General features: G+C 47.9%; 1 protein-coding gene and 1 long non-coding RNA gene across 2 annotated transcripts in view; both read right to left on the reverse strand.

The window, feature by feature from the left end:
* Positions 1 to 6,948: 6,948 nt before the first annotated feature.
* LOC131410028 (ral guanine nucleotide dissociation stimulator-like) lies at positions 6,949 to 12,195 on the reverse strand. The gene is made up of 5 exons (XM_058547763.1): positions 11,997 to 12,195; positions 11,487 to 11,589; positions 9,324 to 9,397; positions 7,433 to 7,523; positions 6,949 to 7,094 (listed from the first exon to the last, which is right to left on the reverse strand). The coding sequence occupies exons 1-5, from the start codon at positions 12,012 to 12,014 to the stop codon at positions 6,982 to 6,984; spliced, it is 399 nt and encodes a 132-aa protein (XP_058403746.1). The 5' UTR covers positions 12,015 to 12,195; the 3' UTR covers positions 6,949 to 6,981.
* Positions 12,196 to 12,940: 745 nt separating this feature from the next.
* LOC131410035 (uncharacterized) overlaps positions 12,941 to 26,436 on the reverse strand; it is a 136,472-nt gene continuing 122,976 nt past the window's right edge. Inside the window, exons 2-3 of the long non-coding RNA XR_009221142.1 lie at positions 15,851 to 15,972; positions 12,941 to 13,249 (exon numbers count right to left, since the gene is read on the reverse strand). This is a non-coding gene — a long non-coding RNA (uncharacterized LOC131410035). The remainder of the gene's footprint in view (positions 13,250 to 15,850; positions 15,973 to 26,436) is intronic.

Below are 26,436 nucleotides of genomic sequence, written 5' to 3' on the forward strand. Positions count from 1 at the left end.
CTCTGTTCATTTCTTAAGTTGTTTCCATTGACTTGGATTTATCCTCTAATCCGTATTCCAACTGTGAAAGAACGTCTTGGTCCTTGAAAGAAAAGAAGCCATTGAAATTTGATTCTCTTTTAGCTCGCCATCCTACAGGTTTGAGGAATAAATGATCATGTAATGATACAATGATTTTGAAATCTAATTGTAAATTAGAGAGGTGTAAGGGATGATTGAATGGTGTTTCATCCTCATGGTCAGGGGTATTGTACACATGGACATGTAAACACGATTCAGAAAGCTGCTTCAGCCCCGTGACATCCCTGAGAACCACAGTTCAGGGAGGATCTAGGCACACAGCCATCTGCCTCGATCTCCTGGGTTACATGTAGATCCAGCTGTCTTGAAAGTGGCTTTAGAGCAGCTATCTATTTCTCCCCTTCCTTCTCTCCAGCTTATCTCAAAAAGTCTTGACTATCATATTTTAAAGTAAGACCAATTATAGTTATTTATATGAGCTTCTTGATCATTATTGCAGAGTAATAATCAGGCATACCATTAAATATCATTTAATTGATCTAATTAAATTTGTTGTACCTTATAATTGATTAGAACACTAAGTTTAGTTTAGAGTTTCATATTCACCAAATCTGTTAATCTACTTACAACTGCCATGTGCCTCACTCCTCTTAGAAGTGTATCTTTGGCCCATCACAAGATTTTAATGAATGAAATCATCATAAATTAAGATAATGTACTGTCTTTTGGATGATAGGGAGGCAGATGGGTCCATTTTGGAAATATGCCCATCTGTCTTTGCTCCCCATGGGAAGTTTCTGGTCACTAGGTCTCCAGGTGGCTTGCACAAGCCGTAGGTCTGTAATAGCTTGGTGCCTCTCCTTCTAATTGGGGTAGAAATAAAAGAGGTCAGAGAGCCTTATTAAAGTTTTGGTTGCATGAAGTCTTCTATGAAGACCATCCATGCATATTGTTCTGGGTAACTCTCTGTTCCTAGGACTACTAGTTACTTAAAGCGCTTGTCAGGAACTGTGAAAGGCCTGATATTTTACCTTACCTGCAAGTTAATAAGTCAGCCTACTATGGTCTTATAGATCTTGGCAAAAGACATGAGACCCATGGGTCAGAGACAAAGGACTTAATGTCACAGCAATAGCAGTGGCCAGAGTATCAGCATTTGCACCGGTTCACTAAATCCCACTTCTTACAGGGTGATACACAGTGGGCCGGGTGACATGCAGAGGGTTGCAAGAACTCAGAGCTTAAGGAACTCAAATCTTTGATAATGGGCAGGAAGTCTGCTGACCTTTGCCCCAGGGAGGGGTGTTATTTCTATTATACTGGGCAGTAAGCAAGCCTGCCCTTTGCTCCAGAGGTGGTCACTATTTCTGTCTTCCAAGGCTGACAGCTCTACACACATCCTTGAAAAGATAACCTGGTTTTACTGGCTTTCAAAGATAAGCTTGAATGAGAATCAATCATCATTCAGTTCTTCTGTTTCCTTTATTGAGTGTGCAAATATGCTCTTTTCTCTGTAAAGTTCACTAACTTTATTCATACATAAGGGATGCTTTTGGTTTTATTTATTAAGTTGAAATTTTCTTATTAGAGCAAATGATGAAACTATTATGGGTTGGATCTGAAAGTATGCTTTTCCAAGAAAAGGTGAATGATCAGTGCTCAAAGAACTTTGCCACAAGGAGCTCATAGCAACTTAAATGATTTTAATTTGATTACTGTTTTGTACAACTTTCTTCCATCTTACTTCATCCTCTCTGCTTCCAGTAACTCTCATATGGGAATGGGGCAGTTTCAGGGATTCACTGAACTCATTTACAATATTCAAATGGTTTTCTCTGTTATATTGTCTTTATTGAGGTAATGTTGACATACAACATTATATTAGTTTCAGGGGTACAACATAATGATTCATTGTTTGTATATATGTTGAAATGATCACCACAATAAGTCCAGTTAACATCCATCCCCATACATAGTTACAAATTTTTTTCTCTTGTGATGAGGACACGGTGTATTTCAAGGTGCAGAGGAATCAACGATTATGTCTTACTTTTCCATATACAGCTTGATGGATTTGGACCTAAGTATACACCCTTGAGACTGTCACCACCATCAAGGCCACAAACATATCCATCACCTCCCAAAGTTTTCTCTCAACTCCTTTTGTACTATTATTCTGTGGTAAGAACTCTTAATATCTACTCTATTAGCAAATGTGACGTATGCAATACAGTCTTGTCAGCTGTAGGCACTATGCTTGTCCTACATCTCCAGAACTTATTTATCTTGATAACAGAAATTTTGTATCCTTTGACCATCAGCTCCTTATTTATCCATCCCCCCAGCCCCTGGTAACCACCATTCTAACCTCTGCTTGTATGAGTTTGACTATTTTAGATTCCACATATAAGTGAGTATTCGCCTTTCTCTGTCTGCCTTATTTCACTTAGCATAATGTCTTCCAGGTCCATCCATGTTGTCAAAAATGGCAGAAATTCCTTCTTTTTTCAAGGTTGACTAATATTGCATTTCTTTTTCCATTCATCCATCAGTGACATTTAGGTTACTTCCGTGTCTTGGCTATTGTGAATTAGCTGCAATGAACATTAGAGAGCAGGTATCTCGTTGAGACCCTGATTTCAATTCCTGTGGGTATATACTAGAAGTGGGATTGCTGCATCATATGTTAGTTTTCATTTTTGGAGGAAGCTCACTGTTTTCCATAATGGCTGTACTAATTTACATTCCCACAAGGGTTGCTTTTCTCCACATCCTCACCAACATTTGCCATCTTTAGTTTTTTTGATAATCACCATCTTAAAAGGTGTGAAGTGATAGCTCATTGTGGTTTTGATTTGCATTCCCTGATTAGTGATGCCGAACACCTTTTCATACACCTATTGGTCCCTTGTATGTCTTCACTGGAAAAAGTCTATTCTGGTCCATTGCCCATTTTTTAATTGATTTTTCTTTTTGTTATTGACCCAACACAAAAAAAGAGAACAAAATTTTCAGGCATTATGGGTGCTTCCCAGTTGATGCAGATGGTTTTGTTTTTACAATGGTACCAAAAGATAATGTTTCATGTTTTTTCTTCAGTTTGTTATAAGACCAGCAGTAGCTACTGCATGGCAGATAATTGGGAACGTCTTGGTTTGGAGGTTTACAACATAAATGAGTGGTAAGGAATTTTTTATTATTCCAAGGAAAGTATTGAGATCATAGTCCATGGAATCCAGGATTGATAGGTGTAGGAGGAACTTAAGGTGGGGATCGGTGATCTGGCATTACTTCTGATCTTGAGGGACAGGTATCTACTGTATGAGTGTTTGAATAAAAGTATTAGAGATCAGGAATTTGTGGTGGGTGAATACGTTTTCTGAATTATTTACTTTTGACCATAACCGTTTGGATTATGTGAACATCTGGGATATGGGAGTAAGTCGTTAACAGGGAGTGGTTGATAATGTCGCTATTGATTTAACTTCTATGAACACCAAGTGGTCAATGGATTAAGCAAATGAGTAGTCAGAAAACACAGAAATGGTAGGATTTGGGATTTAGTAAAGGTTTGGGGACCGACTGCCCTGAGAGGGAGTGTCAGGACTTGTGCGGTTTAGAGTGACAAGGACAAGAATATAATAGAAACACACTCAAACAAGGAGGGGTGTTAACAGGATGGGGGAGGAGAAATGATCTGGAGTAGCCTTAAATTTTGACCTTGAGCTTTCTGTTCTTGATGCAAATTTGCCTGATGACATCCCAGGACACAAGTCAGATCTATCCCTGGAGGACAGAGGGAGGGTGGAAGTACAAAACAGCCAGGATAATTGTCCTAAAAAGTCAGGGTTCCTTTGTCATTTGACCCAATTTCATGATTTATTTTTGTAAGGTAAGAAGAAAAGAAGGATGATAGTTACGTCTTCACAGAGGAAGCAGTGTAACTGTGGGAACCAGTCCAAACCAAAGCCTGGTTTAAGCATCTTCAACCCTTTGAGGATGTCCAGTGACATATTCAAGAGGCCGGATACTAGAATCCCATCCCATTCTGGCTGTGACGGGTCTCTGGGAGGACACTTTGGACCAGCCTCACCAGGTCTGCTGGCCCGAGAGACCGCAAGGACTCCAGGCCTGCAGCAATGCAGGAAAACTGGTAAGTCCTTTCAATCTTGCCAAAGCGTTGCAAAAACTTGCACCTAGTCACACAGGTGAATCCCTGCCAGGTGTGTTCGCAGGTAGTCTGCACTCCAGGTTCCATGCCCACTCCTGCCGGTCTTCAGATTTGGCAGAGATGATTCCAGGAGCTGATCTGGGCATTCCACAGTTCCACTGCCAACAATTTCTGGCGACTGAGGAAGGTATCAGGAAGGAGGAAAGGGCAGTGAAGAGCACAGGAGAGAGACTGGTGGTAGCACTGATGGCGGACAGACTTGCTAGTGAGGCAGAGAAAGTGAGGGGCCAAGAAGGACGTCCTGACAGCAGATGAAATGGAGCAGGCACCTCAGTGAGGTCTCTTGGCAGCGTCCCTAATGTTTCCTTGCTTTGAGCTCTTGAAACTTTAAAACATACCAATACGTTTCTTTTATTAAACTCTGCTGCGTGAAATAGAAAATATAGACAGTGGATTCTTTCTGAGGTGAGAGGTTGAGTTTCAGGTGAGGAGAGAAAGATCTTCTTTTTTCATGCTGTTCTCTCATTTTCCTTTACTATGCACATTATTTATTTTTACTTTCAAGTCAGCAGAGAGTTATCAACGTCACGGGATGATTCAGTTTTTCCCCACAGTCACAGTAAAACCTACTTAAAGTGGATTATTCTTTTTGTGTAATATTCCAATAGATTCCAAAATATTTCAAAAGCACTTCGATGTCTATGTTCTCAAATTAGATATTTACTTCTAAGTCTCCATTTTTATGTTCTTTGTTGCATGCTACTTCAGAGTTGCATCTAAGGAAATACCAGATTTCCCTCAGTTTTTTAGATCCATATGTGTTGGAAATTTGATTCATGTAGATGGACACGGCAGTTGGGGGATCGTGCTATTATCAAAAGAGGCCTTTTCAGCATCAGTAATCTGACAAGAACCCACTGCTTGTTGGGATTCAATTGTCTATTTAGGGGATCAATCTTTCACTGTTGGCACTTCTCTTTCTCTTTGGAGGGAAAGTATGGCCTTCCCAGTTTTTTCATTACCAAACCACTTTCCTGGGTGGTTATGCTGTGTCAGGAAGGGCCTGGGATGCCGGGAACCAGAATTCATCCTCAGCTTCTGGCTGTCCTGAGAAGGCTTCCCTGACAGAGTCCAGCCTGTGTGTCTGGATGACACTTGCAGCCATCAGAAAGGAGGCGATAACTCACAAGTGCCAAGCGATTCATCTGGCCCTCGTCTTACAGGGTGTTCCCAAGGGAAGAGCTTCAAAATGCCACTTAGTAACCCTTTGAAAGCTTCTAGTCATGTGGTGGGTTCTCGGTGTGAGCTCAGAGCAGTGTCTATTCACCACCAGATGGGGAGCATTTCAGTATTTTAATTGGTAAGTCTGTGTTCATGTACGTCCATGGATCATCAGTTCCGTGGCTTTCCCTGCTGGAGCCCCCCACAACCCCGTCATACCTGATCTTTCAAAGCTCCAAACAGGGTTCACACCCCAGCAGGTGGTTGTAATGTAACCACAACACAAGACTGGGGAAAAAATCACAGACACCCAGGGTTGACACACTTTAAGGGCTTGGGCCCAGTTGCCCCATTTGGACGAGTTTGGAACACCAACACTGAGTGTGTAAACTTGAGGATTGTCCAAGACCATGGACCTCAGAAGAACACGGGCTCAGAAGTCACCTTGGACAGCAAGGGACAATGTGGGGTCACTGACTGGCCAGGATTATGGTCCCTTATCCTGGCAAAGTAGAGCTCACTCGGGATCCATCAGGCCAAGTCAGGGAGGAGGTTTGGGGCTTTCTAGGGAAATTCTGTCCTAAAGGGAATTGCATAAGGAAGGCAGGGGTGCTGAAAATCCTAGTTCACAGGGAGCAGTCATGTTTATGTAACAAGGCCCAGCTGTAGCCTTAAAAGCTGCATCACAAATCTTTCCTCCTGGATACAAATCAAGCAGGAAAAGGAATTCAGGGTCCTGGACAAGGATTCCAGCAGGATTCAAATCTAGGTCAGAGGTGAACATGGAGCCCCTAGAGGGCCCTCAGGAGGGAAAGTCCTGCCTGCCTTTAGTCCATCTGCAAATGAACTTCCGCGGGTCTTGTCCTCTCAACGTGCACATTTTGATCTTTTTCCATTGTTTTCTCCACTTAGAGCTGATATATTCCCAGAGATTGAACTAGAAAACAAGTTCCTAAAATTTGGTCAAAAGAAACCTCAAGAAGAGAAGCAGAAAACATTCCCTCTTCCTCCAGAATTAGGAAGGCAGCCCCTGCCTGTGGCATGACATGGTCCTGCGTAGCGCTGTTTTAAAGTCACCCACATTTCAGTGGTTTTTTTCTCTGCCTGTGAAAGTACCTTCAACCTTTAAATCTCAGGAGAAGGGGTGGTGGGCTGTGCCTGCACCTGGAGGAGCTGAATGATACTGAAATGAACTGGTCCTCGGTGTTAGGGGGACTTGGGATTGTCCCCACTAGCCAGAGAAGGGGCTGGCCCTTCTCCCTTCTCCCACATACAATAAGCTGATGACCCGGAAGAGTTCTTGATTCAAGGAGAAATGTGAGATTCTGTGTCTCCCTCACATGCCTACAGAAAGTGACAGAACCACACCACAAGTTCCAGGCTGTAAAGGGAACAGGACTTTAATATAATATTCAAACATGGCATTTATTATTTACAACAAATAACTACTGTCCCTCCCCAATGGGTTCATAGATGCTGGGGGATGTCAGGGAGCTGAGATGGGGTCGTCCTCTCTCTCTTGGGCTTCAGGGGACTCCAGGAATCAGCTTACAATGCTCCCCTTCCTGTCAGGTGGGAGGAGCTGGCCCGGTGCATCGCAAGCTTCCCAGCTGTGTCCCGGCTACTGAGGATGAGGCTGTGATCGGCCACTGGTATGGGGCTCGGTATTGGGGCCTGGGGGCTGAGTAGAAGTGTCGGGTTATCTTGGGGGGCCTCCCTCAGAATCATGGCCACCCACCCTGTCCCCACTGCACTGGGTGCTGCAGACCTTGTGCTCAGTGCTGTTAGCCACCAGTACCCCACTTGTCCCTGCCACGGGAGAAATCGTTTACTATCACCTATTTCACAGAGGAGGACACGGAGTCTCAGGAAGCTGAAGAGAGTCACCCCAGTCACAGGACTGCTCAGTAGTGGAGGTGGGATCCCAGTGCCAGCTATCGGACTCCCCAAGGACACGCTTAGCTCAAAGCTTTACTGAACTCCTAGGAGTCAGTCACCCCAGCCCAGACACTCACTCACCCCTGAACTTGATGATGGCCGGCTCTTCTTGGCCTTGAATATTCTGCTGGCCAACTAGATCTGGGGATCCAGCAGGCAGGACAGGCTGTAGCTACAGGGCAGAGAGGCACCTCTGAGCCTACCAGGAGCCACACCTCAGGTGTCCCCCCACTGCCTTCCCAGCAGCTGGAGTCTGGGTGTCCCAGAGTTCGCCAAGCAATAAGGCCTGGGGCTGAGCAGGGGGCCATGGAGACAGGCTCTCTGGACTGGCCAACATGGAGAGTCCACCCCTGCCCTCACTCAACTCCTGCACAGCCTCAACTATCATTCTCGTTGAGCAGCTCCATGTCCTGGAATCAGGCCCCAAATCACTCCTCCAGCTCTGGTTGTAATTCTTTGCAACCACTGGGAGCAGCAGCATCTCCCTCATGACTCAGTATTCCTGGGACCAGAGGGAAGGAGAGGATGCACACAGGGCCTGGGTGGGGGATGCTGCAGGGGCCTTGTGGGGGGTGAGGGGTGGGGCAGGGGACCAGTCCTGGCAACGCTCCGTCCGACCAGTTCTATCCAGGCTCTACCTGTTCTCAGAATGGGAATAATCAGCCCCTCCTCCAAGAAGTTATCCTTGATGCCATCCTCCCCTCAACCAACCCGCCAATTGGATGGGTCTCCCACTTCTCTGTTATCGAAGTCTTCCACTCAATGTAAGATACAGGGGGTGGAACCAGGGACTGTTCTGCCCAGAGGGTCTCTGATTTCCACCTCCTTCCCCTCCCCTGCAGGGAGTGCCACAGCTGCTCACCTCAGTCCCTTTCTTAAGGTTGATCTCATTCCCCTGGAAGGTGGAGAGCCAGAGTCCATCAGACAGAATGCCATAGACTGACTAGCCCCTTATGTCCACCCCTTCTCATGGTGCACGACTGCCAGGTCCCCAGAGGGGGCGGAGCATGCAGAGAAAACAGGACTTGGACCTAGGCCGGGCTCTGGGCTCCAGAGAAGGAGGACATGGGGGGAGGCTGAGGGACCTGGCAGCACAACCCTCTCTGATGACAGACTTGGAGGCTGAGGCCTCAGGCAGAGGGGACTGCTCAGCAACTTATGTGCTGCCTGACTTGGGGGGGGGCCGACCCCTCTCTCCCTCCATGGGGAGCATGGGAGTTAGAGGCTGAGTCCAGCTCAGATAAAACCTCACGCGGCTGTGCCATCAGGCAGCTCTGAGTTTCCCCAGCCTGGGGAACCGGAATGGGTGTCTCAGGTGGAGCCTCTGTTCACTCATCTCTAAGATGGGCCTGATGCCCCAGCTCCCAGGGGCCACTGCGAGGCTCCCAGGAGAGATGTGTCAAGTGCTGAGAGCTCGGAGCACATTTCGGGGGCTCCCGCATCCCAAGGTTCAGGATCGTGGTCCTTCCTGCCTGGCCTCAGGTTCACCCACCTCGAGATAATCACCCATCGCCAGACACAGCATAAGCAGGTCACCAAGGAAAGTGCCAAGATAGGGGACGACACCTTGTGACATTGGGGTGCGGGTGGGATGAGCCCTTGCTCTCAAGTCGACCCCCTGCAGACCCTCCCCTGAAAAGTCCACAGCCACAGCCTCCTGGCCCACCCCAGGGTTCCCACGGGGAACAGCCTAGGACCCTTACTAGCCTCCCCTCAATTCCTCCTTGCTTCACACCCCAAGAACACCACACTCCTCCTCCTCCTCTCCCAGGGCAGGCTTCTAGCAAATCACAGGGTATGTGGTCCCTGTCCCTCCCCACAACAAACCCATCCTGCACCAGCTCTTCCAGGCCATCCTGGTCACTTCTACTGGGGGATTCGGACACTGTGGCACCAAGAGAAAGGGCCCTCCTCTCTTGATTTGAGGCCTCCAGCTGGGAACGCAGAGCCCCTCCCCCACAGGCACACTCACCTGCTGCTGCTGCTGCTCCTTCTCCTGCACCCTCTGGGGGTTGATTTCCGGGGGGCAAACGTGGAAGGCCCCTCCTGTCAGGGTCGAGGACAGTGTCAGTGAGGCCATAGTCCCCTCACCGCATTTCTCTCCAGCACCACTCGCCTCCGACACTGGACATCTGACTCGAGTCAACTGGTACCAATGCCACTCCACCCTCCAAGGTCTTGTGATTCCAGAACAAGCCCAGTTTCAACTCTCTGAGTGTAAGCTTGGGCTTGCGTCCTGGACTCCCTGAGCCTGTTTCCTCATCTGGAAAGTGTGAGAACTCCAGCTACTTCACAGGTTCTCCTGAGGACTCACTGTCGCATGACTGTCATCGCTGTTCTTGCCCTCACCCCTCCAGGGAGCAGGCAGAAAGCTCCCACATTCCTTTCCTCCCTCTTACCTCATCACCCCCATGTGAGGCCTGCACCACACGATCACCATCCTTCCATTTCCCTGATGGGGAGACAGAGGCCCAAACAGGGGCAATGAGTTGCTCAGGGGCCACAGAGGAGAGGCCACTTGGCCCTCCCAGCCACAGACCCTGTTCCAACATCCTCACCTAACCCCCAGCCCCACCACTGACAATAGTCCTGACCCCCGAGCTCTCGAAGCTTGGTCGTGGGCCGAGGCGTGGATGGAGAGGATGTGGTGTCTTGGGAGTCTGGTTGAATGGCTCCTGCCTGCCCCAGTCTCGTGGAGTGTCTGGCCCCCAGGCTGGGACAGAGGCAATGCCAAACCCTTCTCCTCCCCCAAGGAACCACTCAGGATATTCCCCTGCACTGAACTCTTTCTTTATCCACTCAGAAACTGGACCCCCAAGGTGCCACCTCTGATCAACAGGGAAGGGGTGAGAGGACATTTTGCTTCCCTGTTTACATGAAGCTCCTAACTTCCTTTCAGCAGGATCCACTAAGAATCTATCAGTTGCCTAGGCGCTACTCATAAGCCACCTGGGGTATATGTCATTGCCAACCAGGCATTCAGGTGAGACTCCGTTGTTGACTCGAATGACTGTTCTAGGCGTCCAGGGGGGGTCCCAGAACGCACACATATCTGTCTCTGGTCCAGCTGTTCAGATCCAAGGATGAGCATCTTGTTTGTCCACCTGGGCCAGGGGAATTCTCTGCTGTGCCCGTCCCTGGGGTAGGCAATGTGCTCTCCCCTTGGAGACATGGTGAAGATAGAAGGAGCAGCAGGGGCCTGGCTTCCTGAGGACAGGTTTAGGCTGAGGGATAAACCCACCCAACCACCCAACAGTCTGGGAGAAGCTACATTCAGCAGGACGGAAGTGCATGGAAGCCAGAAATCTGCTGATGGCGCCAGCTCGGCAACTCGCCCTGGAACAGCACAGCCAACACCACTGTGTCCCATGACCAGGGCCTCCTGCCCACAAACGGCACCCCACCTGCCCATGGGCCAAACAGATCCCTAAGCTTGTTAACCTGGACAAGATAGATGGGAACGTTTCAGAGAAAGTTCAAGTGAGAAACTATCAAAACCACAGCTTGCCCAGTCCCCCTCCCCCCGTGGCACTTCCTCTCTTTCCAGACCCCCAGCCTCCACTCTACCTTGGTCATCAGTTCTCTGCTCAAGGACTCGTCTTGGCTATAGTGCTCCTTAAGTTTTTCAGAGCGCTCCCTGAGGAGAGGAGAAAGAGGGAAGGATAAATTTAGGGATAATATGAGGGGTCTGAGTGCAAATCTTTTTCTTTGACAACCTGAGAGATTCAAACTGCCTGGAGGAGTGCTCTCACTGGGCTCCTCTGAGGGCTAAGGTCTTGTGAGACTGGGAGGGGGCTCTCCTGTTGGTCACTGGGGTCTCCATTCCCCCGCTATACAGAGCAGCTCTCTTTTGACCACTTTCAGTTTCAACTGGGCATAGAGTTCTGTTGCTATAAACACTTGAAAATCTCCAATGTGGCTCAACCCAGTACCTGGCATTTAGAGAAACCGAATCCTGAAGCAGAATTGGTGCACTAAGGACACCAGGAGACTTAGAGACACACCGCTGAGGCCCAGGCCCTGTTCCAAGCATTTGCTGCCACCCAGGAGTTCCCAGCTGACTGAGGGGCCAATGGCAGACATACGGGAGATCCCCCATCCACCCTGGTCCTCCTATGGAGAGAGGCCTACCCACCAGGAAACTTCCCCCATGTGTTCTTCAGGTGGCATATGGATGTTTTCTGCAGAACAGAGATGACAGTGCAGGGCGAGGAGAAGTTCTTCAGGATCTTGCACTCCTGGGGAAGGGAAGAGAATGAGCTGTGAGGTGGGGTACTGGAGCCCTGCTTGCTCTAGCTTCAGTCCCCTTCTATTTAAATCTCCTCTCCTGGATGAGACAGATGCTCAGGGAGCCCCAGAAGGGCACATTTAGGACCCAAAGAGTAACACTCACAAGGAGGAGGATTTTAGCTCAACCCAGGGAGGGAGCCAGGTAGGAAGTGAGCATCCCCGCAGTGGGACCTGGAGTCAAGGTCAGCATTCCCCTGGCAAGAAGGGCCTAGGGACTTGCAGGGGCTTAGACCACACACTGCAATCCTGGGATCTGATAAAGGTGGAGGCAGTTCCCAAGGCTCCAGAGAGGGGCTCCACTGGGCCTCCCACAGCACACCTGGGCCACCTGGATCCAGCGCTCCACCACCCTCACCCTGTCCTGGGCCATCATGCTCGGGTCCCCGAGGCAGGTGGTGACGACGAGGCTGGCCACCCTTCTGAAGTGGTCGATGGTGGCCCGGACGGTGTGTGCCAGGTGCTCATTGCTGGGCTTGTTCCTCTTGCCCCAGGTGGAGCCCAGGCACTGAGAGGGCACCACCTTCCGGAAGAGCTCCTGGGGAACAGGGGGAGTGTCACCCAACATTGCCACACCCCAGCTCTGTGTCCACATCCCCAAAAGTCCCACACAGGGGTCACAGTTTAGAGCTGGAGCTCAGGAAGCTCATGATGTGGCCTGAGCCTTGTGAGAGTCCCTGGCTTTTCTTCTCTGTCCACTGAGGGTACCCAGAGGATGACCCAGGACCCAATACTGGCAGGGAAGGGAGAGGGACATTTGCATCCAGCCCGTCCTGGTTAACTCCAAGCTCCAGATGGTGGCTCACCTCGGCTCATCCCAAGGGGGCATCTTCCAACACACTGATCCCCCTCTGGTCACACTCCCCGTTCTGATGCACATTCTCCCCTGGCAGCTACAACCACGGGCCTTGTCTGTCTCCCTTGTAGTGGAGTACACATCAGGTGTCTAATAAGTCCTGAGGCTGTTGAGCTTCCTGAGCAGACGGTTGGGCCACCAGGGACCTGGCTGCATACAGTGAGTTCCCCTCCACTACTGATGTGCCAGGCCCTGCTCACCCTTCCTTCTCTTCAAGGAGCCGGCATAGCCACTCTGTGCAGCAGGTCCTGTTAGTGTCCACCTCTACGCTCTGCAGGTGGAAAGCAAAGGCTTAGGGGTTCAGAAAGTTGCCCAGGTCGTATGGTTGGTAAGGGGTGGAGCCAGGATTCGGGCCCAGATCATAGGAGACTGGATGAGGTCTGGGGCAACGATGGCAGAGGGAAGGCCTACCCCACCCCACCCTCAGAGCCCAGCTGCTCACTGCATCCATCACGATCAACTGCTCCACCACCAGCTTAGGAGGGAAGGCCGTAGGTTGGGCTTCTTCTCACACTTCTTAGCCACAGGTGGAGATGGACTTCCCACTAGAAATGATGGTCCAGGTGACTCCAACTTAGCAGCTCCCACTCCTGCTGGAGCCCATGTTGGCCCTTGCTCCACCTCCAACACTGCTGGTAGAGGGGACACTGGCTCCAGTGCTAGAGGGTGTGGTGTCAACGGAGCTGGAGCCAGCTCTACCTCCACCACTGCCCACAGCTCTGCTTCTGCTGCTGGCTGAAACTCTGGAGCTGACTCTGGAGCGGGATAAAGAGAAAGGTTCACTCACATAGCTGACTTTCCATGTGTCCTTCTAAATACAGGAAAGATCCCACTTCTCTTCCAGGAATAGCCAGCCTGCAGTCCCCTTTAGCCTCTGGCTCTGCCTCAGTGGCCTGCTAAACTCACAACAGACAAGGGAAATAGGGTCAAGGGAGCACAGCTCTGAACCAGACAAGGTTACCTGCATGTACGTCCCCTTTAGCTTGAAAAAGAGACAGCCCCTGACTGGTCCCACCCTAGTTCTGGTCCAACCCCATCATCTCAAGGTCCTGAGTGTGGAGGCCCTCTGCTCCTGCTGTCATCTCAGAGCAGCACTGGATGGTGTGGGTGGCCTCATGTACCTGCTCCTTGTCTAGTGAGTTGGTGGAGTTGAAACCATTGGGCAGCTACTCGACGACCTCCTGAGTAGAGTTCTGCAAAGACTGCCTGGGAGCTGGGCCAGAGGGAATCAGGGGTGGCCTGCACACTGCCACTGAGGCCAACCCCCAAGAGAAAGTCTGCTCCTCAGTTCAGGCACAGAGGGCATCCTGGCAAAGATCTTTGGTCAGGGAGGGAAGGAAATGAAACCTCTAGGGCTCAATAATATACGAGTAGAGGAGCTCAACTTCTCATGCTGTCAGCCATGATCTGGGGTATGAACGTGACAGACCCACCAGGTTTCCGACACCTAACAACAAGCTCCTGCTTAGGAATGGCCTGTCCCACATACCCTGCCTTCCCCACTCCACACAGACACACAAACACACACACACACACTATGAGGGGCCTGGAGTGTGGGGTTGATCAGGTGGGATCACCGTTGTGTCCTGGCCTGCACTAGCCTTTCCTGGGCTCCCCCATGTTACCCTTCACTGCCTCCTGTCAGACACCCAGAGGCGTCAGGGATGAGGGCTGAGCCAACATCGGCAACAATCAAAAAGATTCTCTTTCTGGGTTTTTTTGAGGCCAGATCCTGCAAAAGTTTGGATACAACAACAAAACATTTTTGCTTCTTGGCTGTCTCCATTCAAGTGAGCTGGATGGGGGGCTGTGGGTGCCTGGTTACCAGAGTTCTAAGATCTGTTGAGGCCTAGGACCAAGGAGATGGGGTCATTTTTCAAGATTCCTTTACCTGGGACCCTTACCTCAATCAGATTTCTCCAGAGCTGCCCATTGAGCCCGGGCTGCTCACCCTCCTCTCTCATGTCACTTCCTGAACTGTACACAAGGAGCCTACACAGCCCTAGCCACAGTTCCCTGGAAACCTAACTCAGGTCCTAGCTTTGAGGAGACAGAGATGAATGCAGACCTCCTCTTTCTTACCAGTTCTGCATCCTGGGAAAGTCCCTGTGCCTCTCAGGTCCTCCCTAGTCTCCAAACCTGCACCATGGGGATCAGGCTAGAATCTACTTCCTAGGGACCTCACCCGGTGTATATGAGATAATATCTATTACCCCTGTGGGCTGGTGTCACATGTACCTAAGGCACAAACTTAGAGATGGAAGAATAACAAGAAGGGGTGACATGTAGCACAGAACACCACTCAAAACAGGCCTGGATTCTAGCAATGTGATATTGGAACAGTCACTTCCCAACTTGGCCTCATTTTCAGGTCAGCATCATGAGGGGTTTGAAACTAACGGAAATTTAGATACTGCCTTCTGTGGCATAAAACCATTCAACTGTTTCCTGTTTTATGGAGAATGAGACCCAAGGGCCTCATGTTGGCCTATGAGGTGGGAAGTCTCCACAATGGTACCCAGTAAACCCCACTCATGGCATAGCCATCCCCGTGGAACCACTAAGTGGTTAGTAACTGGCTTATGAACATAATAAGAGCCAATGTGATGGGATGTCTTGTCTAAATTTTAACTACACAAGTCTCTCACTTCCTCTTACTCCCTCTCTCATGTTGCATCTCTCTCTCTCACTCTGTCGAATCCCTGTAACTGAGGAATCAAATACCAGTGTTTTGGGACTGCCCAATGTGGAGGCCTATAGAGGAGAGAAGCACGGGAGTGCCCAGGCCAACAGACAGAAAGGAACTCAGGCTCTCAGTCCAAACTGAATCCTGAAGGCTGAGAGTGACCTTGGGGGCTTGTCCTCCCCCAGTTGAGCCTCAGTTGAGGCCACAGCCCCAACCTGTTCAACTCAGTGAGGCAGAGGCACCCAGCTAAAACGTGCCTCATTGCTGATACACACAAATTGTGAGATAGTCAACATTTGTAGTTTTGAAAAGCAAGGTTAGGGGCAATGAAGTCAGAGAGGGAAAGGTAACTGACACAGCCTACCAGGCCCTGGCCCTACCTTCCACCCCAGCTCCTGTTCTCTCCTCCCAGCCTCCTTCCAGCTGCACTGGCCATATTTCTGACCTCCTCTGGCCAAACTCACTTCTGCCTGTGAGACTCAGGACCGGTGGTGCCATCTCCCTGACACACTGCTCCCAGACCCCTGAAGGGCTGGCTCCCTCTTGTCATTCTGGTCCCATCAAATATCACCCTATTGAGGCCTTTCAGACCCTCCTACCAAGTGACGCCCAACCCTCCCTCACAGCCCCCTGCTGTGTTTCTCTACAGCACTTGCTGAGAGGAACTTACCCACGGCTCTCAGAATCAGTGACAAAGATGGAGAACTCAAAAGTTTTGCAGGTACCAATGCCTGTGTTTCTCATCCCCTAAGCCATCAGATGTCTCCTTTGGATCCCACTGCTGCCACCAAACTGGTACAAAACAAAATAAAACTGAGTAAATTTTAAACATCTTATCGGCTTTATTCAACAGTTCATGAATCAGGCAGCATCCAGTCTAGCAGAGAGAAAGGAGCTCCAAGGAGCTGTACAAAATGAAAGACTTTTATAGGCAGAAGGGAGCAGGAACAAGGAAATTACACTACACCAAAAAGAGGGTTGGTTACTGCAAGGTTACCTTCCTTTAGGGGATGGCAGGTCTCTATTAGGAAGGTGACCTACCTGCTGCTCATCAGGCGATTCCCAATTGACTGGTTTATGATTCTATTCCTGGGAGGGCAAAAAGTCTAATTAAATCTCGGCTTGTTGATGTGAGACTTAGGCTAAGTGGCTCTATTAGGGCCTGGTGTCTTGTTTCATTATTTTATTTTTTTTTTTTTTTGTGAGGGAGATCAGCCCTGAGCTAACATCCATGCTGATCCTCCTCTTCCTTTTTCCTGAGGCAGACCAGCTCTGAGCTAACATCTATTGCCAATCCTCCTCCTTTTTTCCTTCCCCAAAGCCCAGGTAGATAGTTGTATGTCATAGTTACACATCCTTCTAGTTTCTGTATGTGGGATGTAGTCTCAGCATGGCTGGGGAAGAGGTGCGTCGGTCACGCCCGGGATCCGAACCCAGGCCGCCAGTAGTGGAGCGTGCGCACTTAACAGCTAAGCCACTGGGCCTGCCCTGGTGTCTTGTTTTAAACACATTACTTCTGCTGGTCCCTGATTTCCCCAGTTACACCCCAGCTGTCCCTTCATTGACCATTGTTAATCACACACCCACTGCACCTGCCTCCAGTCCTTCCCCCTCAACACTGTAATCTCACACACAGCTCCTCCCGACACTATCATGACGTCTCCCACCACACGTCCCCTATACTTTCCACACTGCCGTCAAGATGCTTCACAAACACCACAACCATTTATGTCCAATGGGCTTAGAGGTCTAACCGTGCACTGGGAATCAGGAGTCACAGGGTCTGTCACTTGGCCTCCAATCACCTACTGTACCCCAGCTGAAGGGCTTACCCTGCGGAGAGACTCAGTTGTAGCCAACTCCATCGAACAACATCTTTGCCCCAGGCTTCCTTCAAAATGCTCCACCCACTTTCTGCCCCAACTGCTCCTTGAGGGGTCATTTTGGGGTACCCTTCGAGGCCACCTTGGTGATTTTGTGCCCAGGCACAAACAGCTCTTGGCCGACAAACACTTTAACCATACCCCCTGAAATCATATAGCACAGGTAACCAGTGAATGGGTGCAAATTATTTTACCTCAAGACACCTAAGGAATATTTCACACCAGGAGCATCCACTTTTGGGTTTCACTGTGGGCTGATATCACAAGGCTCTCACCCAGTGAGCGTCTCTCTTCCCCAGCTCTCTGAGCAGCTTTCTCCAGGCTATATTGTGCAACGCACTATTGTTTCTCTCTCAGCCTGCTTCCCTCAGGTCGCAGGTCCCCTGAGTTTCCTGCCCTGACAGGCTACCACCAACCCATAGAAACAATGTCAGTCCTATAGCACTGGGTGTTCAGTTCTACTAGGATTGACTGACTGGACTGGGCACAGGTGCGGTGGCCCTACCCACACAAAATCAGGAAACTGAGGCAACTAAGAAGTATCAACAACCTTAACAGAACATGGACAACAACTCCATAGGAACATATCCTAACCCCTGAACAACACTCTCATGAGTCTCTCGCCTAAATGGTTTTAGAAAATGGTCTGGCCCTAGACTGTCTATACCGGCCAAGGAAGGAGGGGTTGGTGCCTTTCCTAGAACCACACTTGCTGAGTGTACATCAACAGAAAAGTTCAAACCTACCTTCACCAAATGGCCCAAGAGGTTAAAATATTGCATAATATTACCCAAATCTTTGAATAGATACCAAAGGCCCCCGAGGTCACTGACCTATTTTCATGGCTGGTCTCTCCAAGTTGGGGACAATGGAAATGGACTGGATTTTAGACTGTTGCTTGTATAGTCATAGGATTTGTTACTATAGCCCTCGTCGGGTGTTTACTCTCTTGGCTACAACTTGCCCTACCCCTAATAACTCCATTAATTACACTTATTAAATATACTAAGCAACTTAAAATTAACCAATACCCTGATTAACTTAAAAAATTCAAAAATTTTATGTGGAAAATCTGCTTAACATAGAATACACCGTTTTAAGTATTTCAAAGTATACATTTCTGTGGCTTTTAGCACAATGATTATGTCGTGTGGCTATCACCACTATCTAATTCCAGAACATTTTCAACACCCCCAAACAAACCCATACTCATTCACAATCTATTTTCTGCTAACCCAAACCCATGGAAACAACTCATCTGTTTTCTCCCCCTATGGATTTTCCTATTCTGGACATTTCATTCAAATGGCATCCTGTTATCTATTGCCTTTGTGGATGGCTTCAGTGAGCACACATGTTTCAAGATTCACCCATGGCCGAGCATGTAGCAGTACTTAATTCTTTTTTATGGCTTATAATATCCTATATTATGAATAGGCCACATTTGGTTTATGCAGTGATAACTGGATAGAAATTTGGGTTTGTTTCACTTTTGGACCATTGTGAACACTGTTGCTTTGAATGTCTATGGGCAAGTTTGCTCTTTTGGACATATCTACCATGGGCCTCTCCAGGTCAATGGTAATTCTAAGTTTAAGATTTTAGAAAATGCCAAGCTGTGTTCTGCAGTGGCTGCATCATTTTACTTTCCCACCAGTAATGTATGTGGGTTTCCCTTTCTACACATCTTTACCAACACTTGTTATTTTCCATTATGTTGAATATAGCCTTCATTTTGAGTGTGAAATAGTATCACATTGTGCTTTGAATTTGTATTTTCCTAATAATTAATGATACTGAGCAACTATCTTGTGCTTATTGGCCATCTATGTATTTCCTGGAGACATGTCTATTCCAGTTGCTTACCCCGTTTCATTGACTTGTCTTTTATAATTGAGTTCTAAGAGATCTTTATATATACCCAATATAAGAGCCCTCTCACGTATATAAGTTGCAAATAGTAGGAGACTTCAAAGACCACTTTTAACGGATAGAATATCCATACAGAAAATCAGGAAATAGCAGACATGAAAACATTAACTACTAAATGGACCTATCAGACACACACAGAATATTTTACTGGACAGCAACAAAATGTACACTCTTCTCAAGGGCACACAGACTATTTTCCAGAACAGATCACATGTTAGGTCACAAAACAAGTCTTAACAAGATTAAAGAAGACTGAAATAATACCAAGTAACTTTTCTAAACACAATGGCATGAAACTAGAAGTCAATAACAGAAGGAAAACTGGAACATTCATAATATGTGGAAGTTCAACAAAAACTCTTAAACTTAAAAGTAGATCAGGGTGCAGACAGGTGCTGTAGCGGTTAAGTGCATGTGTTCCGCTGCTGGCGGCCTGGGTTCAGATCCTGGGCACGCACCAACCCATGCTTGTCAGGCCATGCTGTAGTGGCATCCCATATAAAGTGGAGGAATATGGGCAAGGATGATAGCTCAGGGCCGGTCTTCCTGAGCAAAAAGAGGAGGATTGGCATGGATGTTAGCTCAGGGCTGATCTTCTTCACACACAAAAAATGTAGATGAAAGAAGAAATCAAAAGGGAAATTAGAAAACAGCTCAAAACATACAAAAAGAAACAATAGGGACCGGCCGGGTGGCACAAGCGGTTAAGTGCGTGCGCTCCACTGCGGCGGCCCGTAGTTCGCCGGCTCAGTTCCCGGGTGCACACCAACGCACCGCTTGGCAAGCTATGCTGTGGCAGCATCCCATATAAAGTGCAGGAAGATGGGCACGGATGTTAGCCCAGGGCCAGTCTTCCTCAGCAAAAAATAAAATAAAATAAAATAAAAGAGGATTGGCAGATGTTAGCACAGGGCCAATCTTCATCACACACACACAAAAAGCAACAATATGGGCCGGCCCTGTGGCTTAGCGGTTAAGTGCGTGCTCTCTGATGCTGGTGGCCCGGGTTCGGATCCCGGGCACACACCGACGCACCGCTTCTCTGGCCATGCTGAGGCCGAGTCCCACATACGGCAACTAGAAAGCTGTGCAACTATGGCATACAACTATCTACTGGGGCTTTGTGGCGAAAATAAATAAATAAATCTTTAAAAAAAAAAAGAAACAATAAACACACCAAAACTTATAGGCTGCAGCAAAAATAGTACTAAGAGGAAAATTTATAGTGATAAACTTGTACATTACAAGAGAAGAAAGATGTCAAAGAAACAACCTGACTTACAACACACAGCATTAAAAAAAGAAAAAATGAAACCCAAAGTTAGCAGAAGGATGGAAGTCACCAAGAGGAGAGTGGAAAAAAAATGAAAGACAGTATGGACGATTAATAAAAGTAAAAGTTGAGTTTGGGAAAAAATAAAATTGAGAAACCCTTAGATAAAATATCTAGGAAAACAAAGAAAGATGACTCAAACTAAATCAGAAATGAAAGAGGAGGCATTGCAACGGATGCTTCAGAAAGAAAGAGATCAGAAGAGACTATTCTGAACTAGTGTACACTCATCAATTGCATAACCTAGACAAAATAGATAAATTCCTAGAAACAACCTACAAAAGCTGAATCATGAAGAAATAGAAATCTTGAACAGACCAGTAACAAATAAGCAGATTGAATCAGTAATCAAACACTTCCCAATGAGAAGGGACTTCTCCACTCTGCCTGACCTTAGCCAGCCTGCCCCAGTGCCAGGCTGACTCCTGTGGACCTAGCTGGCTCCCTGCAGGCTTCTGCAAATCCAGGCCCCTGGCTCACCCTGGAGCATGCCAACTCTGGTGGCCCCAAGCAGCATCCTTGACACCAGGCTCCCACCGGGCTCCTGGGAACCCAGGGCCCCATCTCAGCCTAGGAGCTGCCATCTTAAACAGCCCAAGGTGGCTCTTGTGACCACAAGTGGTGTCCTTGGCACCAGGCTCCTGGTGGGCTTTGGTGAATCCAGACCCTGGCTCACCCAAGGTCCTGCGTATGCCAGGCAGCCACAGGCAGCACCCACAGCCACAGGCAGCTTCTGTAACAGGGCAAACCCAAGACCCCAGTGGGCTCCCACAAACCCAAGACCCCAGGTCACTCCAGCACTTGCTGGTTCCAGCAACCCAGGTAGATTCCATGACACCAGGCTCCCAGGGGGCTGCTGGGAACTCAGGCCCATGGCTCACCACACCACCTGCCAGTTCCAGCAGCTGTAGACAGCTCTTACAGAACGAGGCTCCTTGCAGGCTCCCACAAAACCAGGCCCCCAGTTTACCCAGGTGCTTGCTGACTCAGGCGGCCCCAGGCAGCTCCCATGGCACCAGGCACCGGCAGGTTCCCATGAACCCAGGCTTCCATCTTGATCCAGTGCCTGCTGGCTTCTGCAGCCTCAGGCAGCTCCTGTGGCCCCAGGATCCCAGCAGGCTCCCAGGAATCCAGACTTCTGGCCTACCACAGCACAAACTGTCTCTCGTGGCGCCAGGCTCCTGGCAGTCTCCCATGAACCAAGGCTCTCAGCTCATCCCAGCACTGGCGAACTCTCATGGCCCTGGATGACTCCTGTGGCTGCAGGCTCTCAAAGAGGACCTGCCAAAACAGGCTCCAGTGGGGCTACTCATGATCTCAGGGTCCCAGCTGTGCCCAGGGCCAGACACAATACCATAGACCCAAGCTTTCCACTCACCCCAGTACCAGGCTGTCCAAGGACTCCAGCAGCAAGCTTGCCCCTGGACACCACCAGATGGCCTACCCAGGACCCCTAGATGGGATGACTGTGAAGGCTTTGGTTTGCTAAAGCCAGTCTGTAAAGGGTGGAAGAGGTGCCTACTTCCTCAAATTTGCAGACATCAATGGAAGGCCACAAGGATCATGAATAATCAAAGACTCATGACACCACCAAAGAAAAAGAATAAAACTCCAATGACCGACCAAGCAATGGAGATATAGGAACTATGACACAAAGGCTTCAGAACAACCCTCTTTGAGAAATTCATAAAACTCTAAGAAAACATAGATAGACTACTAAATGAAATAAGGAAACAGTGCATGAACAAGTGAGAAGTTCATTATAGAAACAGAAATCATTAAGGAAAAACAAACAGAAATCCTAGAATTGAAGAACACAACGACTGACCTGAAGAATTTAATAGAGAGGTTCTAAATCAGATTCAACCATGTACAAGAAATAATTAGTGAACTAGAAGATGTGTCGTTTGAAATCATCCAGTCAAAGAAACAAAAAGAAAAACGGTACTGCATAGGAATGGGGAAAGGCAGTGTGAATTATGGGATACCATGAAAAGAAATAGATAAGCATTATTAAAGTACCAGAGAAGACAGGGATAAAGGAAAAGAGTGTTTACTTAAAAAAAAAATAGCAGCTTGTATCACTATGAGTTTCCCTCTCAGGACTGCTTTTGCTGCATCCCATATGGTTTGATATGGCATGTTATCATTTTCGTTTGTTTCCAGATAGTTTTTGATTTCTCCTTTAATTTCATCAATGATCCATTGGTTGTTCAGTAGCATGTTGTTTAATCTCCACATTTTTGTCACTTTCCCAGTTTTTTTTTCATGGTTCATTTCCAGTTTCATAGCCTTATGGTCTGAAAAGATGCTTGTTATGATTTCAATCTTCTTAAATTTATTGAGGCTTGCTTTGTTTCCCAACATATGGTCTATCCTAGAGAATGTTCCATGCGCGCTTGAGAAGAATGTGTAGTCAGCTGTTTTTGGATGGAGTGCTCTGTATGTGTCTACTAGGTCCATCTCGTCCAGTTTTTCATTTAAGTCTAATATTTCTTTATTAACTTTTTGTCTGGATGATCTATCCATTGCTGTAAGTGGGGTGTTAAGATCCCTTACTATTATTGTGTTGTTGTTGATTTCTCCTTTTAGGTTTGTTAATAGTTGCTTTATGTACATTGGTGCTCCTAAGTTGGGTGCATATATATTTATAAGTGATATGTCTTCTTGATGTAGTGTCCCTTTTATCATTATATATTTCCCTTCTTTGTCTTTCTTAACCTGTTTTATCTTGAAGTCTACTTTGTCTGATATGAGTATGGCAACACCTGCTTTCTTTTGTTTGCCATTAGCTTGGAGTATTGTCCTCCGTCCTTTCACTCTGACCCTGTGCTTGTCTTTAGTGCTAAGATGTGTTTCCTGAAGGCAGCATATTGTTGGGTCTTTCTTTTTAATCCATCCTGCCACTCTGTATCTTTTGATTGGAGAGTTCAATCCATTTACATTTAGGGTAATTATTGATATATGAGGGCTTAATGTTGCTGTTTTGTCACTTATTTTCTGGTTCTTTTGCATTTCCTTTGTTTCTTGTCCCATTTGTTTTGGACTGCCAATTCAGTTTGGTTGTTCTGTCTTATGATTCTTCTAGTTTTCTCTTTGTTTATCATATGTGGTTTTGCTTTGATTATTTGTTTAGTGTTTACCTTGAGGTTTGGGCAAAAAATCTTGTGTATGAGATAGTCCATTATCTGATAGCCTCCTATTTCCTTATACTAAGTCAATTCAGTCACTTTCCTCTTCCCCTTAAGTGATACAATAAGTTAGGAAACAGATCTGTTGACAAACACAAAAAAGCTAGATCTAGCCTCAGCCTGAGGGACAACAACATAAGAAACTAGTGGAGAGGAAACATTCTTCTCAAGCCACAATGAAACAGTCATCACAATGGATTGTGTGCTAAGCCACAGTGAAATCTCTAAAGAGTCCAAAAAGCAGAAATCTATAAGTAACCATATTACGGGACCTTAAAGCAATAAAAATAAAAAATAATCACAAAATATTGGCTCCCCTCCCCCAACTTATCCACTTGAAAATCTGTCCACACCCTTCTAAATCTCTCAGGTTACAGAGGGGATCCAGACAGACAGGACAAACTCTTTAGAAATGAGCAGCACTGAGAGCAGCATGAGCCAAATCCATGGTGTGGAGACTAAGGGACAGAAGAGACACAGCCTCCACTGCAGGTATCAGGGAATATCAACTCTACATGAAGAAGCTGAGCACTTCCCTCCAGGAGCCAGAATAACACCACAATAAAACCAACAACAGCAGAATGAAGTGAGGATTCACGAGGCAGGAAAAACAATGCAGACCTAAGCAATGGAGTTAAGGGCTGGCTCTCTGGAAAGACTTGTACCAGTGAGAAACCTTGCGCAGTCTGACCAAAAGGAACAGACAAAGGCACCAAACTGTACCATCAGGTACAAGAAACTACCGAAACTGCTTTAACGTGATAGGAGAACATAGTGGATAACTCTGACCAAGACATCAGCGGTCCTCAACTGGAGCTGTCCTTCCACCAGAATGCATCTGGAAACACGCAGGATGGGTTTTGTTTCTTGTTTTGTGTTGTCCTAATGGTTGTTGCCCTGGGGGTCCCGGAGATCCTGAACAGCCAGTCACATAGAGCCGTTTCCCTCCTGAAGTGTTACTGACATCTGGGAAGACGAGCACTGATCCAGATTAAATGAACTATGTGGTAGGGAAATGTTTTCCATGGATGTATAACAGGCAAAAGATGGTACCCTCAATACATAAGGAATATTGAGAAACCAATGTTTACAACTACTAAACTGTAAGAGAGCGGGAAAATCAGAAACATAGCCAATAAACACACCAAAAATATATCCAATCTATTCGTACAGGTGGAGAAATATGCATGTAAAGCACAGGGAAGAGTTGAGGAGATTACATAACAAATTTTACTACCAACAAGGAATAAAAGTTGGGAGGTAGGTGAGAAATAGGAGTTTTTACCACTTCTTAGCTTATATATTTCTGTAGTGCTTTAATATTTACAAAAGAGAATGTACTCTACTCAAAAAGATGTTTAAAATTTTAAAGAAATTATTAAAATGTTCAAAATGACTTCAGTTCATGGATATTCATTAAAACACAAATGGAAAGAACCTCCCCATGACTTTAAGAGTCTCCTATAACTTTTCTAATAGTTACTATGTCGATTTTATTTCACATTTAGATCCTAACTCATTGGAATTTACATTTGTGTGAGGGATGCAACAGAAGCTGATTTTCTCCTGTTCAAGTGGAAAAACAAGGATCCAGGAACCGTTCATTGTGTAGGTCTGGCTTTCCCAGCAGACCTGCAATGCCTCCTTTCCCAGCGGCTAAACCTTGACAACTACGGCTGCCTCTCGAGCACCCTAGAACTGGCGGGGCGAGCTCTGCAGCCTGGGCTCCCTGTCTGCAAGGGGCAGCTACCAGCAGAGCCTTCTCCCAAGACAGCAGCAGGCATGCTGCACAAAGAAGTGGTCAGTGGCAGTCTGCTGCATAGCAGGAAACCCCTCATGATGAGCAGGCAGTGGGGGAGCCCCGAGCACGGGCACTGACCTCGGCGGGGGGCACCAGGCTGCTAAGGCAGGGAGCCCCCTCCCTTCAGCTCGTCCAGCTCCTCCTGCAGCGTGTGCACCTGGCTGTCGGCAGCTGCCCCTCTTCAGCTCGCCATTCTTCTCCACCTGCTCCCACAGGTGGCACCCGTGCTCCTGTTCCCCTGGGAGCAGAAGCAGTAGGAGTGCAGCGAGTTGAGGAGTTCTTGGGCCCCCAGTGCTGACAGGATGACCTTTCTGAGAGACGTGGGGCCGGTGTTGCTGTGCTTGCTCTGCACAGCTTCTGTGTCTGGCTTTAAGGTGACATCTGTTGGAGGGTGGAGGGGCTCTGGGAGGCTTTCTGAGGCATCATTGTGAATGATGAACTTGAGGGTTCTGGGCCAAGCCCTAGTCAGGCACAAGGCTGGTCCCTCTGCAGCTGGGCTCCACATCTCTCTTCAACCTCTTTCGGTCAACAGCCTGGTGGGGGACAGATGACCTTTCTCGAGTGTGCTCTGAGAAGAAAGTGTAAGAAAGTTGCCAGCCAATAAATCTGCACACCCCAGATCCTGAGGGATAAAGTCATCCACGGAAATGCCACTCTTACCTAAGAGACCCTGGCAGGGAGGAGGGGGGTCTCATTGTCAGCATCCATAGCAGACATGTTTGCATCTCCCTGGCTGCCTGATGCTGTGGAGGCCACACTGTATCCTGGAGTTCCTTCCAGAGACTCTGCACCTGCTCCTGACTGGCGGCTTCCTGGGTAGCCCTGGGTGCAGGTTCACCCTGCACAGTGGCTCGCTTCAACTTGCGGGAGCCCTGCTAGGCCCTCAGGTTTTCCCTCAAGGACAACGATGAACCTGCAGCTCCTTTCCCATCTGCTTCACTCGCATGTTCCTTAGGTCCCCGGTGGCCTTCCTGGTGTCCTTTCTCCTGGGGCAGCCACGGACTTCAGCCCCCCCTTCTCAATCAGGTGGAAGATGGAGGGCACGGCCATGGCTTGAGCATGTAATACTGACCATCCAGCCTTTCCAAGAGCTTTTTTTGGTGAAACGTTCACTAC

The sequence above is a fragment of the Diceros bicornis genome, chromosome 9, assembly GCF_020826845.1.
Source record: "Diceros bicornis minor isolate mBicDic1 chromosome 9, mDicBic1.mat.cur, whole genome shotgun sequence".
NCBI lineage: Eukaryota > Metazoa > Chordata > Mammalia > Perissodactyla > Rhinocerotidae > Diceros > Diceros bicornis.